The sequence below is a fragment of the Ambystoma mexicanum genome, chromosome 2p (genome assembly GCF_040938575.1).
Source record: "Ambystoma mexicanum isolate Mex_15411 chromosome 2p, UKY_AmexF1_1, whole genome shotgun sequence".
Taxonomy (NCBI): domain Eukaryota; kingdom Metazoa; phylum Chordata; class Amphibia; order Caudata; family Ambystomatidae; genus Ambystoma; species Ambystoma mexicanum.
In genome coordinates this window covers 1396993146-1397008007 of record NC_090923.1, presented here as the reverse complement: position 1 = coordinate 1397008007, position 14862 = coordinate 1396993146, and the positions used below count along the sequence as shown (strand labels likewise).

Here is a 14862-nt window from a genome sequence, read left to right as displayed (position 1 = left end):
CCACTGAGCTATCTTCCCGAGCCAAAACGAGGTCACTGTAATATCTAAACAGGCAGTGCGGTGGTTCAAACTGTTCCTCTAAAATATAAAATCTTGAGGTAAAATGGACGACGGCTGTTTGGGCCCAGAGCTAGTCACTTGTGGAGCCCAGCAGGGTTCTTGCACATCACCATTGCTTTTGAATATATATATATATAAATATATATGTTAAACCGTTACAGCACCTGTTAATAGAAAGGGGTGTCCTATTCCAGAATTATTGCAACGACAGCCACCTGTGCAAAGGCTCATATGAGGCAGAGAAGAGATTTGTTTTGCGACACCTCGGATGGCTGTCAGTAAATGGTCTGGGTCTTAACCCAGACAATGCAGGCATCCCGGTTACATCACCATCTCAGCCCATCCACAAAGAGTTTGTTAAGGTCGATTGAAACAGGATGCGCTGTGCAAGTCCTTGATCATACCAGACGTCTTGGCATCACCTTTCATTCCTTGGACCAGTCAGGTCCTTAATCTCAGAGGATAACTGTGCCGCCATAGCCTGTGCCATGATAGGGGCACAATTGTTCTACTAGGGCACTCTCTTCACAGGGCTAACAAAGCAGGAGGACATTAGACGACTCCAAATCCTACAAAACGTTGCTCCCCGTGCTGTTACCCTCGCTAACGATCGCGCTCCCATGTCCTCGGTCTTGCGACGGTTACATTGGCTTCCCATTTTTGCCCGAGTTAAGTTGAAACTTTTGACTCTCATTTACAAAACACTCTACGGTAAATCCCCAGAATATTTTTTTTTAAAAGAGATTTCGATGCTGTCCGTCGAATAGTCACTTAGATCTAAAATGCGCTCCTCTCTGGTAGGCCCAAGACGCAAGGAATCCGGGCCTTTGGCCATTTGAGTACTTTGTTCGGTATGAAATTGTGGAACAGTTTTCCGCTGAACATTAGAGAAACAGTGTCTCTAGATGAATTCAGGGGAAAAAGTCAAAACTGTTCTGTTCTGATGTATTCTTTTAAGTTTCCTGTCTCTGATGGTTGAGTGCTTTGAAACCTAAGGGTAGTGGCGCCGGCTGAACCAAAACAAACAAGCGTAAATAAAACATCTATTTAAGGATTAAATTACATTTTTATTCTACTAGGAAAAACACCCAATTTTTAAGGAGAATTTCCTGTTTTTTCCCTAAAATATCATTATATTTCCAACATTAAAAAATAGGGAGTAAAATGCTGCCACTTCAAAATCTTAGCTGTAGCCCTGGATGCAGGCCTCTTCTTTATCCCCCCCAAATCAATTCTGGGGTGATCCACTACCTCCTCACTCTCTGGATCCGAGGAGGTATCTTCTGCAACCGAGACTCCCCCCAAGAATACGTAGCACAGCTAGCTGAGGCCATCTTGCGCCTTTGCTCTGCCACCAGAGGCAGAATCCGCTCCACCTGACCTCAGGGGCCACACATCTCCTTGGCCACAATCTTCAAAGCAGTGGACGACAGACCGTCGCCCACTGTGGTCCCTAGAGCTTCCCATGGGGCAGAAGGCCTCAGGAGCAACCTCTGCAGCAACCCTCACCACTGCCCTCCTACTGAAAGCCCTGCCCTTCCGCAAAGCCTGCACTGAAGGAAGAGAGAGCCTTCCCCACCGTTGGCACTGGGCAGCCATCACCCGGAGTGACGCACAGGCCACTTGGCGACCACGCTCGTCAGCGCCCCTTCGCCTCCACTGAGGCCATACACATTGGCAGGGGTGTTGCTAGGTCTGGAAAAGATCCAGGGCTACGCTAATGCCGAGACTGTCGGGGCTCGGGACTAGCTAGCCTTTTGGTTGTAGCCCATAAGCTTCTATCCCCTGGAGGGAAAAAAACATTCAACAAACGATAATGGGGGGATGGAAAAATAGAAATAGGAGTTGGAGGAAGTAGGTTTTTTGCACAAGCGAAAAGAAGGAACTTGATAACATGCTTTTATACACGACGCTAAGACATGCCAACACTCAGAGACGCAGAACCCCAGCGCCAAGTTGCTGGGGTCTTGTAAAGGGGTCAAGTTGTCATCCCTCCTCCCCCAACTTTTGTGGCACATCATTTTGTCCCGTTCATTTGGCAGGGGCCCCTTCCAGTTAGATGTGGTGTCCCCCACCCAATATTTTCAGCAAAGTTACCCCACTGCAAGCGTTACACAAAGCTGACGGCATCGCGCCACCTGAGCTGACGCACTGCATGCGTGGATGTGTGCTCTGTGGCGATGCAGCCCGTGAACCCTGGCATGCTGCCGGCAGGTGGCTGCACCCTGCGCGCGGGAAACGCGCAGGTGGGGCGCATCGCGTTAACGCATAGGGACGTGTGCGGAGAGCACTCCCGGGCTCGCTCCTATGCTGTAAACATCAATTACTAAAAGTTTACACTGTAAACAATCGTCAGAAGACTCGAACTGCAAACACTCACCTGGGCACTTACTGTAAAAGCCACTTGCACGCCCCAAACACACACACACACACTTGAACTCCCGCGGAAACAGCCGACTCGCATTCTGCAAGCACACATCTAGCTACTGTGGGTGCAAGTGTTTTGGGGGAGACCCCCTCCTGCACAAGGTGCCCCTTTCCAGCCCCTGATTCCACACCTTGGAGTGGGGATGGTGAAATGATGTGGACGGGTTCCACATTAGTTCTGCTGGTATCACTAGAGCTCATTGTGTGTTCTCTCCCCTTCCCTCTCTTTATTTGCACCCCCCTCCCCGCCCCAAACGTGCCCCGCCAAGCTCTCTCCCACTCCCCCAGCTGTGAGTGTCCCCCTTCCCCGAGTGGTCTCTGCCTGGATTGTCCCCCTCGCCTCTCCACGCTCCTATGCTTCCTCCTCTCCCCTCCTCCTCCCCTCCCCCACCTCCAGCTCTCTCTCCTCCCGGCTCAGCGGCGTTATCCCAGCCCTCCCCACTCGCAGGCTCTGCGGCCCGGAGATGGGGCACCTGCACTGAGCGAGCAGCCGAGGCGCAGAGCCACTCACCCACCCCTGGAGAAACTCGCGCCCGGGCATGCTGGGGGGCTGAGCCGGGAGCCGGACACGCCGCCGCGGGGGCACATGCCAGCATGGGGCGGGCTGCAGGGCGCACTGGCACTTGCCCATCGCACCCCTGGGTCCTGGCCGCAGCCCTCGCCCTCATCACCCTGCGGGAGAGCTCGGCGGAGACAGGTGGGTGTGACCGGGCTGCTGTCCGCCGTCTCGGGTGGTAAATGGGTGCAGACTGGGGGTAGGGGGTGCGGGGGGCAGAAGTCCATCCTGGGATGGTGGGGGCACCTGGGCAGGAGGGCCCTACTGGCCCATAATGGGGCGTCAGAGTGGGAGTGATGTAGGGGGCAAACCCGGAGACGCAGAGCTTGGGGCGTGTGGAGGTTCATAGGATCATAGCTCAGGGTCGGGTTGCGCGTGGATGTGGTTGGGAGGCGGCTATAGGGGGGCGTGTGGTGGCAGACCCAAAGCAAGGGGCTTTAGCGCGGGAGGGGGCAGGTGAGTGGGCACATAGGGGCCGGAGATCTGAAGGGTAGGGGGTTTCAGTTGGGGGGTAAGGGGGGGGGGGCTGTAAGATCGCACGGCTGCGGGGACTGCAATGTTAGGGCTGCGGTCACCCCCTCCTCTAGACTCAGGGAGGGTGGGGGGGCAGCATCTGGAAAAATCAGCAAAATATAACCACCCACAAGAGAGCACGTAGTAACAGCACGTAGGTCAAGTAAGGACAGCGCGTGCCCAGCCAGGGGTGCACAGACAGACGTGGCGCACGGAGCTGCAAAGGGGCACATGCAGCAGAGTGTGCAAGGCGCGGGCATCGCCCGCTCCCACATACACCTCTCTCTCCCACGCACACACATAAAGGGCACGTAGTCACGCACATCTCCAGCTTGGCTGGCATGTGCACGTGTAGCACCGGCGTATGCACCACATATAGATCCACAGCACACGGATGCACCGCTCGCGGGCACCGCGGCGTACATGTGCTTTAGGCAGGTGTACACCTGAAGCACCACCTATACTGTACGCGGGAATGCACATGTGCTAGATAGATTCATGGCGCGGACACGCACACGCATCATGCACGGTGCATTCACGTGCACAGTGCGAAGGGCTAACACCACGAGTTGCACATGGCTATGCACTGGTGCGCCCGCGAGACTGCGTCGGGCACGCTCGCACGCACGCACGCACGGAGAGCTGGCTGTGGCGGCGGAGATGCACACGCCGAAGCACACGCGCAATGGGGGATACGGGGCCGCCCGTATCAAGCGATAGCTTCATCTGGACGCACAGCCAGGCGCAGAGGGGGCGGATGTATTTAATAAAGAAAAGATGTCTTGTTGGTGGGGGGGGGGGCTGGGGGGCCGGCTGAGCGGAATCGCGGCAAAGCCTATGGCGCGCGTCACGTGACCGCAGCCTGTGCCAGGGGATAATGTATGCGCTCCCTGCCTGCAGAAGCGGGCCCGTGTGCTCTTCCCCTTTTCTTCTTCAATAGATGCATAGCGCCCCCCTCCCTACACTTTCTTGTAGCCATGGTACCCTTCTCCCCCCTTTCAACTCACGCGCGCGCGCACACGCGTGCACGCCATGCACGGGAATGTGAGCCACATGTAAATCAAGCGCAGAGAATGCTCCGGGGGACAGGGCTCGTTTTCCACCATACATGTGACCGGGAAGCATTAGTTCAAGCAGCCACCGAGGCCTGCCTCACACAGGGACCATGCTCCCTGCCCCGATGCCTGTGCAAACCCAGCAGATACCCCGAGATCTGGAGTCATCCAGGGTTTCCTGCAGCCTATGTTCCTCCCATGGATACCCCCAAATCTGGGGTCACACAGGATATCCTGCAGCCTATGTTTATCCCATGGATAGATATCCTGCAGTCTGTGTCCCTCCCATGGATAGATATCCTATATCCTGCAGCCTCTATACCTCCCATGGATAGGTATCCTGCAGCCTATGTACCTCCCATGGATAGATATCCTGCAGCCTGTGTACCTCCCATGGATAGATATCCTGCAGCCTATGTACCTCCCATGGATACCCCCAAATCTGGGGTCACACAGGATATCCTGCAGCCTATGTTTATCCCATGGATAGATATCCTGCAGTCTGTGTTCATCCCACTGATAGATATCCTGCAGTCTGTGTCCCTCCCATGGATAGATATTCTGCAGCCTATGTACCTCCCATGGATAGATATCCTGCAGCCTATGTACCTCCCATGGATAGATATCCTGCAGTCTGTGTACCTCCCATGGAAGATATCCTGCAGTCTGCAGTCTGTGTTGATGCCATGGATAGATATCCTGCAGCCTGTGTACCTCCCATGGATAGATATCCTGCAGCCTATGTACCTCCCATGGATAGATATCCTGCAGTCTGTGTACCTCCCATGGTCTGCAGTCTGTGTTCATCCCATGGATAGATATCCTGCAGCCTGTGTACCTCCCATGGATAGATATCCTGCAGCCTATATACCTCCCATGGATAGATATCCTGCAGTCTGTGGACCTCCCATGGATAGATATCCTGCAGTCTGCAGTCTGTGTTCATCCCATGGATAGATATCCTGCAGCCTATGTACCTCCCATGGATAGATATCTTGCAGCCTATATACCTGCCATGGATAGATATCCTGCAGTCTGTGTTCATCCCATGGATAGATATCCTGCAGCCTATGTCAACCTCAGGACTAATCTGTATGCAGTGTGTAGCTACACTACAGGCACGCTGCATTCTGCGCTCATCGCAGGGGCACCCTGCTGCCTACATCTACCCGGCGGGTAGCCTACTGTCCGTATTATTCTCAGAATGTCCTGAACTGTGTGTATGTTCCAGGTTTACACTGCAATCTATTCTTTCCAGGGCTGCATTGCAATCTGTGTATCCATGAAACCCTACTGTATGTGTTTATCCTAGTGGCTCATTGCATTTATCCATGGAATACTCTGCAGTCTGTGCTCATTCCATGAGTACCCTGCAGACTGCGTTATGCCCGGGATACCCGGCAGCCTGCATTTATCCCTGGAATTTCCACAGTCTATATTCTTCTCAGGGATACCCTGCAGTCTTCGTACATCCCAGAGATGCCCTGCAGTCTTCATACATGACTGGCATACCCTGCAGTCTGCGTATATGCCAGGGATACCCTACAGTCTGTGTGTGTTCCAGGGATACCCAGCAATCCATGTTTATCATAGGGAAACCCTGCAGTCTGTGTTTATCCCCGGCATATCCTGCAGTCTGCATACATGCCTGGGATACCCTGCAGTCTGGGTGTATATGCCCGAGATACCCTGCAGTCTGGGTATATATGCAGGAATACCCCACAGTCTACGTATATATGCCCGAGATACCCTGCAGTCTTTGTCCCAGGGATACCGGGCCATTCATGTTTATCACAGGGATACCCTGCAGTCTGTGTTTATCGCTGCCATATCCTGCAGTTTGCATACCTGCCGGGGATACCCTGCAGTCTGGGTATATATGCCATGGATACTGTGCAGTCTGGGTATATATGCCAGAGATACCCTGCAGTCTTTGTCCCAGGGGACAATAGGATACCCTGAAGATTGGGCTCATCTGATACTGTGCAGTCTTGGCTCATTCAGGAAATTCCTGCAGCCTAGGCTCATCCACGGATAACCTCCAGTCATTTATCATTCAAACATATCACACGGCCTGGGTCGTTCAAGAAATCAAAACTGGACACTGATGACTTCAGCCACTACTGCCCCATCAGATATGGGGAAGCGGGTGCACACCAATGTTCATAGAAATGAAAAGCTTAAAGCAGTGCTGGTTTTAATGATTTGAAGGTGCAAGGCAGGAATTAAGGCCTTTGCACAAGAACTTACTATACAAAAGAGAAGAGGAAGAGGAACCACAGTAGGGCTCCTCCCGTCCCCTGCACACTATCTAGATCCGCCCAATTGGCGGTTAGTCATCAATTTAGAATAATCACACACAGTTATTCATCAATATCTTAATTCCATATGTCCATTCAAATGAAAATTCTATCTACACAGATTTTCTAAAACAAAGGCAATTTAATCATGAAGGGATATATAGACAAGCAAAGCAAATCCCCTAGTCCGATGTCAGAGGCTGACGCGTTTCGAGGCAATCCCTCTTCTTCAAAAGCCTGATAGGACTGTTGATAGATGTCAAACATACATAAATAAAAAAATACAATGATTTCCGTTATAACCCGACATTTGGAATGTCATCTTTTACATTGAAAATACAGCATGTAGAAAGAGCAGATATAGTACAGTCCATGTGGTATACGCATATTCACCATGGCTAAAGGGATGGAGGCTGCCTTTATGTATAGGGTCATGTTCTACTAACTAATCCTTGTGAATGACACAGACACCAAGTAACAGTGATTAACATGTACAAGGGGCTAATATAGTCAAACACATGTGGTATCAACATGTTCAGAATTAGTAAGGGGCGGAAGCCTAAATATATATGGGCATGTTCTATTGGAGGATAACACAGGTACTCAAATGGCAGTGCTTAGTATCTCATAACAAACATGGTGTCCCGGGAATGGTCCATCCAATTATCTGAAAGAATGGTGGAGTGAATAAAGCCGGTTCATGTAGGTGTAGACAGCTCTGCCATAATGTTTGTGGATTCCAGATGGCGTTAACGATTACCCAAATGTGCGTAAAGGATATGATGGTGGAGCATCAGTGGGGGAGTGTCACAGTTTATTCATGCAATTTTATAGATCGTTCCTGAGTTACATGACAACAGGTGGATCTAAAGTTAGTCAATTCCGGCGTTCTAATAGTGCAATACAAAGGACACTAATATTACTCAATGGAAGTATAGGACCTAGACTCAGGGAAATGCGTCTCATGTTGTTAGTGAGAAGAGCACTCACCAATGGGGGAAGAATCTTCATTTAAAAACGTGCACGGGCCCCCATGACACGCACAGAATGTCGGAGATCTGATGGACTGGAATTTGTCTTGTGCAAAGACCTCGTTCTGGTAACTGATTGACAGATCACGGGAGAGTATGCAGACAACTACATTGGTAACAACAACTGATAAGTGCAGAAGCAGGTAAATAAGAGGGTTAATAGGAACTCACCCTCATTAATTAATAGCTTCCCGCGTTGACGATTGAAAGAAATGAGGTAAGAAGGGTTGCTAAGGCTGTGGCACGCAGTCAATAGTGTGGCGAGCACATCAATATGTGGTCCCTACGGTGAAAAAGAAGTATGATCGGCTGATCATACTTCTTTTTATCAGCTTTCTAAATTGCGGAAAATCAAGCCCCTCATCTCAGAAAACAATTTCAGATCTCCTGTCCAAGCCTTGGTCCTCTCCCACCTGGAGGGTGGCAATGGCCTATTAGAAGGCCTTCCAGTGACTATCTTCGCACCCCCTCAGATGTGTCCTACATGCTGCAGCACGACTCACTAGAGGACTCAGCAAATTCCACCAAATCATCACAGCCCTCATTAAACTGCACTGGCTCCCACTGCAAGCATGAATCCTCTACACATTCTGTGCATCATCTGCGAGGCGTCCCCCTAAAGTCCCCACGCTACCTCACAGAGAAACTCTGCATCTCTAACTCAGACTTGACTCTGTGAATCCTCTACACATTCTGTGCATCATCTGCAAGGCGTCCCCCTAAAGTCCCCACGCTACCTCATGGAGAAACTCTGCATCTCTAACTCAGACTTGACTCTGTGAATCCTCTACACATTCTGTGCATCATCTGCAAGGCGTCCCCCTAAAGTCCCCACGCTACCTCACAGAGAAACTCTGCATCTCTAACTCAGACTTGACTCTGTGAATCCTCTACACATTCTGTGCATCATCTGCAAGGCGTCCCCCTAAAGTCCCCACGCTACCTCATGGAGAAACTCTGCATCTCTAACTCAGACTTGACTCTGTGAATCCTCTACACATTCTGTGCATCATCTGCAAGGCGTCCCCCTTAAGTCCCCACGCTACCTCACGGAGAAACTCTGCATCTCTAACTCTGACTTGAACTCTGTGAATCCTCTACATATTCTGTGCATCATCTGCAAGGCGTCCCCCTAAAGTCCCCACGCTCCCTCATGGAGAAACTCTGCATCTCTAACTCAGACTTGAACTCTGTGAATCCTCTACACATTCTGTGCATCATCTGCAAGGCGTCCCCCTAAAGTCCCCACGCTACCTCATGGAGAAACTCTGCATCTCTAACTCAGACTTGAACTCTGTGAATCCTCTACACATTCTGTGCATCATCTGCAAGGCGTCCCCCTTAAGTCCCCACGCTACCTCACGGAGAAACTCTGCATCTCTAACTCTGACTTGAACTCTGTGAATCCTCTACATATTCTGTGCATCATCTGCAAGGCGTCCCCCTAAAGTCCCCACGCTACCTCATGGAGAAACTCTGCATCTCTAACTCAGACTTGAACTCTGTGAATCCTCTACACATTCTGTGCATCATCTGCAAGGCGTCCCCCTTAAGTCCCCACGCTACCTCACGGAGAAACTCTGCATCTCTAACTCTGACTTGAACTCTGTGAATCCTCTACATATTCTGTGCATCATCTGCAAGGCGTCCCCCTAAAGTCCCCACGCTACCTCATGGAGAAACTCTGCATCTCTAACTCAGACTTGAACTCTGTGAATCCTCTACACATTCTGTGCATAATCTGCAAGGCGTCCCCCTAATGTCCCCATGCTACCTCATGGAGAAACTCTGCATCTCTAACTCAGACTTGAACTCTGTGAATCCTCTACACATTCTGTGCATCATCTGCAAGGCGTCCCCCTTAAGTCCCCACGCTACCTCACGGAGAAACTCTGCATCTCTAACTCTGACTTGAACTCTGTGAATCCTCTACATATTCTGTGCATCATCTGCAAGGCGTCCCCCTAAAGTCCCCACGCTACCTCATGGAGAAACTCTGCATCTCTAACTCAGACTTGAACTCTGTGAATCCTCTACACATTCTGTGCATCATCTGCAAGGCGTCCCCCTAAAGTCCCCACGCTACCTCACAGAGAAACTCTGCATCTCTAACTCAGACTTGACTCTGTGAATCCTCTACACATTCTGTGCATCATCTGCAAGGCGTCCCCCTAAAGTCCCCACGCTACCTCATGGAGAAACTCTGCATCTCTAACTCAGACTTGAACTCTGTGAATCCTCTACACATTCTGTGCATCATCTGCAAGGCGTCCCCCTTAAGTCCCCACGCTACCTCACGGAGAAACTCTGCATCTCTAACTCTGACTTGAACTCTGTGAATCCTCTACATATTCTGTGCATCATCTGCAAGGCGTCCCCCTAAAGTCCCCACGCTACCTCATGGAGAAACTCTGCATCTCTAACTCAGACTTGAACTCTCTGAATCCTCTACACATTCTGTGCATCATCTGCAAGGCGTCCCCCTAAAGTCCCCACGCTACGTCACGGAGAAACTCTGCATCTCTAACTCAGACTTGAACTCTGTGAATCCTCTACACATTCTGTGCATAATCTGCAAGGCGTCCCCCTAATGTCCCCATGCTACCTCATGGAGAAACTCTGCATCTCTAACTCAGACTTGAACTCTGTGAATCCTCTACACATTCTGTGCATCATCTGCAAGGCGTCCCCCTAAAGTCCCCACGCTACCTCACAGAGAAACTCTGCATCTCTAACTCAGACTTGAACTCTGCCGGGGCAAGAAGGAAAGAACCGGAAGACAGATCTTGTCTGTCTACACCCCAGACTCTGGAACCTCCTCCTCATCAACACTAAACTCACCACCCTTTGACATTTTAGGGAGGAGCTCAAGGCCCTCCCCTTGAAGCAATGGCTCTTCCATGAGACCTAGGTCCACACACCTTACACTACCCACCTAACCAGAGACTGGGTCGTCTGCTCCGCACTATGGACACTGCACAGTAGCTCTGAATGGAACCAGGCTGTAAGGCATTTCTGGATTTCTCAATGCTGCCTGGTATCTCTGTCGGAGAGCAAACTACATAGTACAGTGTATATGTATTATTATTATTATTGTTATTATCATTGGGGTATTTATTGAGCATGGACCTAGCATCAGGAAGTAATGGAACACTGTACGATTCATGGAGCAAGGACACAGTTGGGGAAGCAGAGATAAAATGGAGCAGGAGCTAAAAACTGGACAGGGGGAGGGCGGGAAATTTGGCAGCAAGGGATATATAAGCTACGCTTGGCTTGGAAGAAACGGGCGGAGCAGACGACCCAGTCTCTGGTTAGGTGGGTAGTGTAAGGTGTGTGGACCTAGGTCTCATGCTTTGTTAAGGAGGGTGGCGCAGGCTTGATATGTCACTGACCGATGATATTATATGATAGGTTATTTATAACGCGCTTAATACCCAGAGGTTTCTAAGCGTGGACCCAGGGATCGAACCTGTGGTGCTCCGTGTCGTTTTGCGTGCAAGATGAGCATGTTGCCCCTGAGCTATGCTCCGGATGGTAGTAAGGACTGGCGCAAGTGCTGTCGCAGGCCCCAGCCTTCTGCCTGCCTTCATCAGTCTAGCTTGTGCTTTAAGATTTGGCTCTTTAGCGGGAGGCTTCAGTTAGTGGGAACACCCAAGACCTTTCGCTGCACAGCCAAATGACACAGGGTATATGGGTAAGAGTACACTTTGCTCAGGTTTTATGCTGTTGGAATCGCGAAACCTGGATCGAGGAATGGAAGCCTGGCAGTTCAGCTTTGGAAGGAGCAGAGGTATTGCTCGGGGTTGTGGGGGGGCAGAGGGGGCAATAGCCCCGGGTCTTTTGGTTGTAACCCCGGATAGAAGCTCAGGGGCTACAACAAAAATGCTAGCTAGCCCCGAGTCCCGCCAGTCCCGACATTAGCTTAGCCCCTGATCTACACCCCTGGGAGGGAGTATTTCCACTTTGCTGCGGAGTCTTTGTGCGACCGACATGGGCAACCGTATTCACTGACGTCCTAGGGTGCCTTGGCTGGTTCAGGGGAGATCATTGGCAGCTGGTGTTGTGATAGCAGAAACACACACAGTACAAGGGGAAAACGGGGGCATGGACCCCATTATTTCCAAATGGAATCCTTGCTACGAAAGCAGGTCAAGTCAGCGTGAATTTGTTACTGCGGAGGATCATCTCGCATGCATGATTATGGCAGCCAGATATAGATGGGAACATATGGATATGACGGGGGAGAGGGGGTGAAAAAGAGAAAAAACAGTGGCCACTCAGGTGTCCCCTGTGAAACTTGAAAAGCGTAATACAGGGACACGGTGTGTCCTCCGTCAAAGGGAGGATAGAAAGAGAAGAAAAGGGGACCGTAAATGGCATGAGCCTCGGGCAGGCGCAGTGATTGGCAGAATGACAACGAGGATGAAGTGGAAGCCAAAAATGGGGTCCTGAGGGTGAGTAGAGGTGTTTGTATGTGAGAGACAGAGAAGCCAGGGTGAGGGAATGCCGTGCAGCGGCCCGGGATGGCAGCCTTGCAGGAGGGTGCCTGTGGATGGGAAGATGAGGAGGTGGGCGAGGCGATCTACTGCTTAGTAAAATGCTTTTGCTAAAATGACCCACCCAGAGTCCCTTCCAAAATACTGGGTGCATGGAATGTAGGTCAAAAGCACAGGGATGATGGGCAGTGCTCCAGAGAAGCCCTTTTTGGATGTTTATATATACCTAAAAAGCCCCCAAAACGTGCCAGCTGTGACACAGAAGTATTATTTCGTATTCTATATGAAAATGCCGCCCCCAAAAATTGCGACATGTTAATTACCGCGCCTTTGTGCTGTAATAGCATGCAAACCCCCCCACTATACCGACTAATGGGAGCGGTATAGTGGTGGTTGTGGTGGGGGTCGGGGTTTGCAGGGGTGTCCACTGCTTCCATTAGATGGTAGCGGGTGACAATAAAGAAAAAATAAAGAAAAAAGGACCCTGCAACGCCAGTTCAGACCCACGTTAGTGGCAGAGAACTGTCGCCGCAGGGTGAGAAGAGAGATGGCGGCACACTTCACGGTAAGGTAAGTGGGTAGGGAGAGGTGGCTATGGGGATGCAGGGCACAGTGATCTTTGTGATCACTGCACCATAACGGGAGTGAGCAATTTAATTTTCGACATTATGGGTGACGCATGATCACATCGATTCTTCTTAAGCATGCAGATGCTAATGTTATTTTCTGTTAACCTCGCTCAAAGCCCCTCTCTGCCAGACTTAGAGCTTTAAAAAGTCGATTGCTACACGGTCTTTCCTTTTGTTCTCAGACTTCATGAGTGGAAACCAGGAGAAATTTGCCTTTCTTCTTTTCAACAAATTTTATTATTTTCCCAAAACCATAATACAATACAATACCAAAAACAATGTTCACATCAATGAATCATTTCACAAACAAAACCCAATATCTCCAAACCCAACCCACCCTCCATATATCAAAAAATTCTAAAATATAAAGAAAGAGGAGAAGAAAAAAGTAAAAATAAAATCAAATTATAAAACAAAAGGGGGGGGGGGGGTGGTTATTTTAACAACCTTTAACTCATCCTTTCAAAACCCTATAATAATTCCAAAAAATACAAAGCCTTTTTGTAATCCTCAAATCAATACCATACAATAATATAATAATTCCAAGAAATACATCTCACTTGCAGTCTTCAAATCAAATCCCTTCTTATGACATATTCAAATAAAAAAGGACCCAGATCTTCTGGAATGTTGGAATTTGCTGTCTTCTTAACTATAGATTGATATAGGTTTTGTCATCAGAAAGTCAATTACTCCCAAAATTTTAAGCACACACTTTTTTAACTTCCAAATCAATTGATTGACTTCTGAACTGTTAGGGATGGAATGTTAAGGCTTCCCCTCCCCTCCCAAAAAGAATCTTGCGTGATGGTAGAGTGCATGCCATGAGAAAACGGAGCAGGCTAGGGGTATTATGGTGTGGGGTGGAGTATGCAAGAAACATGATTGGGTGGCAGGCCACACCTGATCTCTTACTGGCCCGTTGTGGATGTGCGCAGTGTTTTTGCTAATAAACCTACTTATCTCACTTCTACATCTGGTACTTCGTGTCCACTTTCGCTCGACTCAGAAACTCATCTGTCGTGCGTGTGGATTGTGGAGGTGCAAGGCTGACCAAGGATGATGCTTGTGCTACTTCCCACCACATTCTGAGAGAATCCAAGAGCATTTTGCAGCCTGCGGAAGATTTGTATGGATGTCCATCAGCTCTGGACCTATTACGGAGCAGAACACTATGATCATTATGCAGGTCGCCCATCATCACAAGAAGAGCTCATTGGACTTCTTCAAAACTGCCTATTTACCATTTATTCTCAGCATGCCCTGCCCCAAGAGGCACAACCCTTTTATTAATAGGACCGCTAATAACACTTTTCTTTGGATCTAAATTGTATACCAAGAAATGCCCCATAGAAGAATAACTGTAGCCTACTAAAGTCACCTGTTTAACAACTCCAGCCTCTTCTCAAGCTTCATTGGCCAACCTGAATACAATATCTCTGAAATACCTTGAAGATTAATTGACCAGAGTGACAGACACTTACTACCCCATCGTGCAGGGGACAGCACAGTTGAACAAATTCCAAGGGCTATGGTTCCTTTTGGACTTATGTATACCTTATCTGTTTCCGAGAAAGAAGCCCCAAGGAACTACCTCCTCAATAGCCTTCACCATGGTCTCATAGCAGAGTTGGAATCCAAGGAGCATCTTTTCTGTTTTTGGCAGCAAAAAAGATACAACAGAATTTAGGGCCTCTATTGACTACAGTGGGTTAAACAAAGTAGCCACCATAGATACGTATGTGCTCCCCCTAATTTCAGATATACTCAAAGCCATAAAGGGAGCCATGAT

The 14862-nt window shown here is 49.5% G+C and overlaps 1 protein-coding gene across 8 annotated transcripts in view; it reads left to right on the top strand.

Annotated features, from left to right (window-relative positions):
* The first annotated feature begins 2809 nt into the window (after nucleotides 1-2809).
* CSPG5 (chondroitin sulfate proteoglycan 5) overlaps nucleotides 2810-14862 on the top strand; it is a 267551-nt gene continuing 255498 nt past the window's right edge. For 3 of the 8 annotated variants that reach the window (XM_069645840.1, XM_069645833.1, XM_069645837.1), the window contains exon 1: nucleotides 2813-3184. In XM_069645840.1, the coding sequence (XP_069501941.1) occupies nucleotides 2842-3184 (343 nt within the window). In that variant the 5' untranslated portion in view covers nucleotides 2813-2841. Of the gene's footprint in view, nucleotides 3185-14862 lie in introns of all 8 variants that reach the window. The other 5 variants (XM_069645834.1, XM_069645839.1, XM_069645836.1 and 2 more) reach the window with 5 other exon arrangements.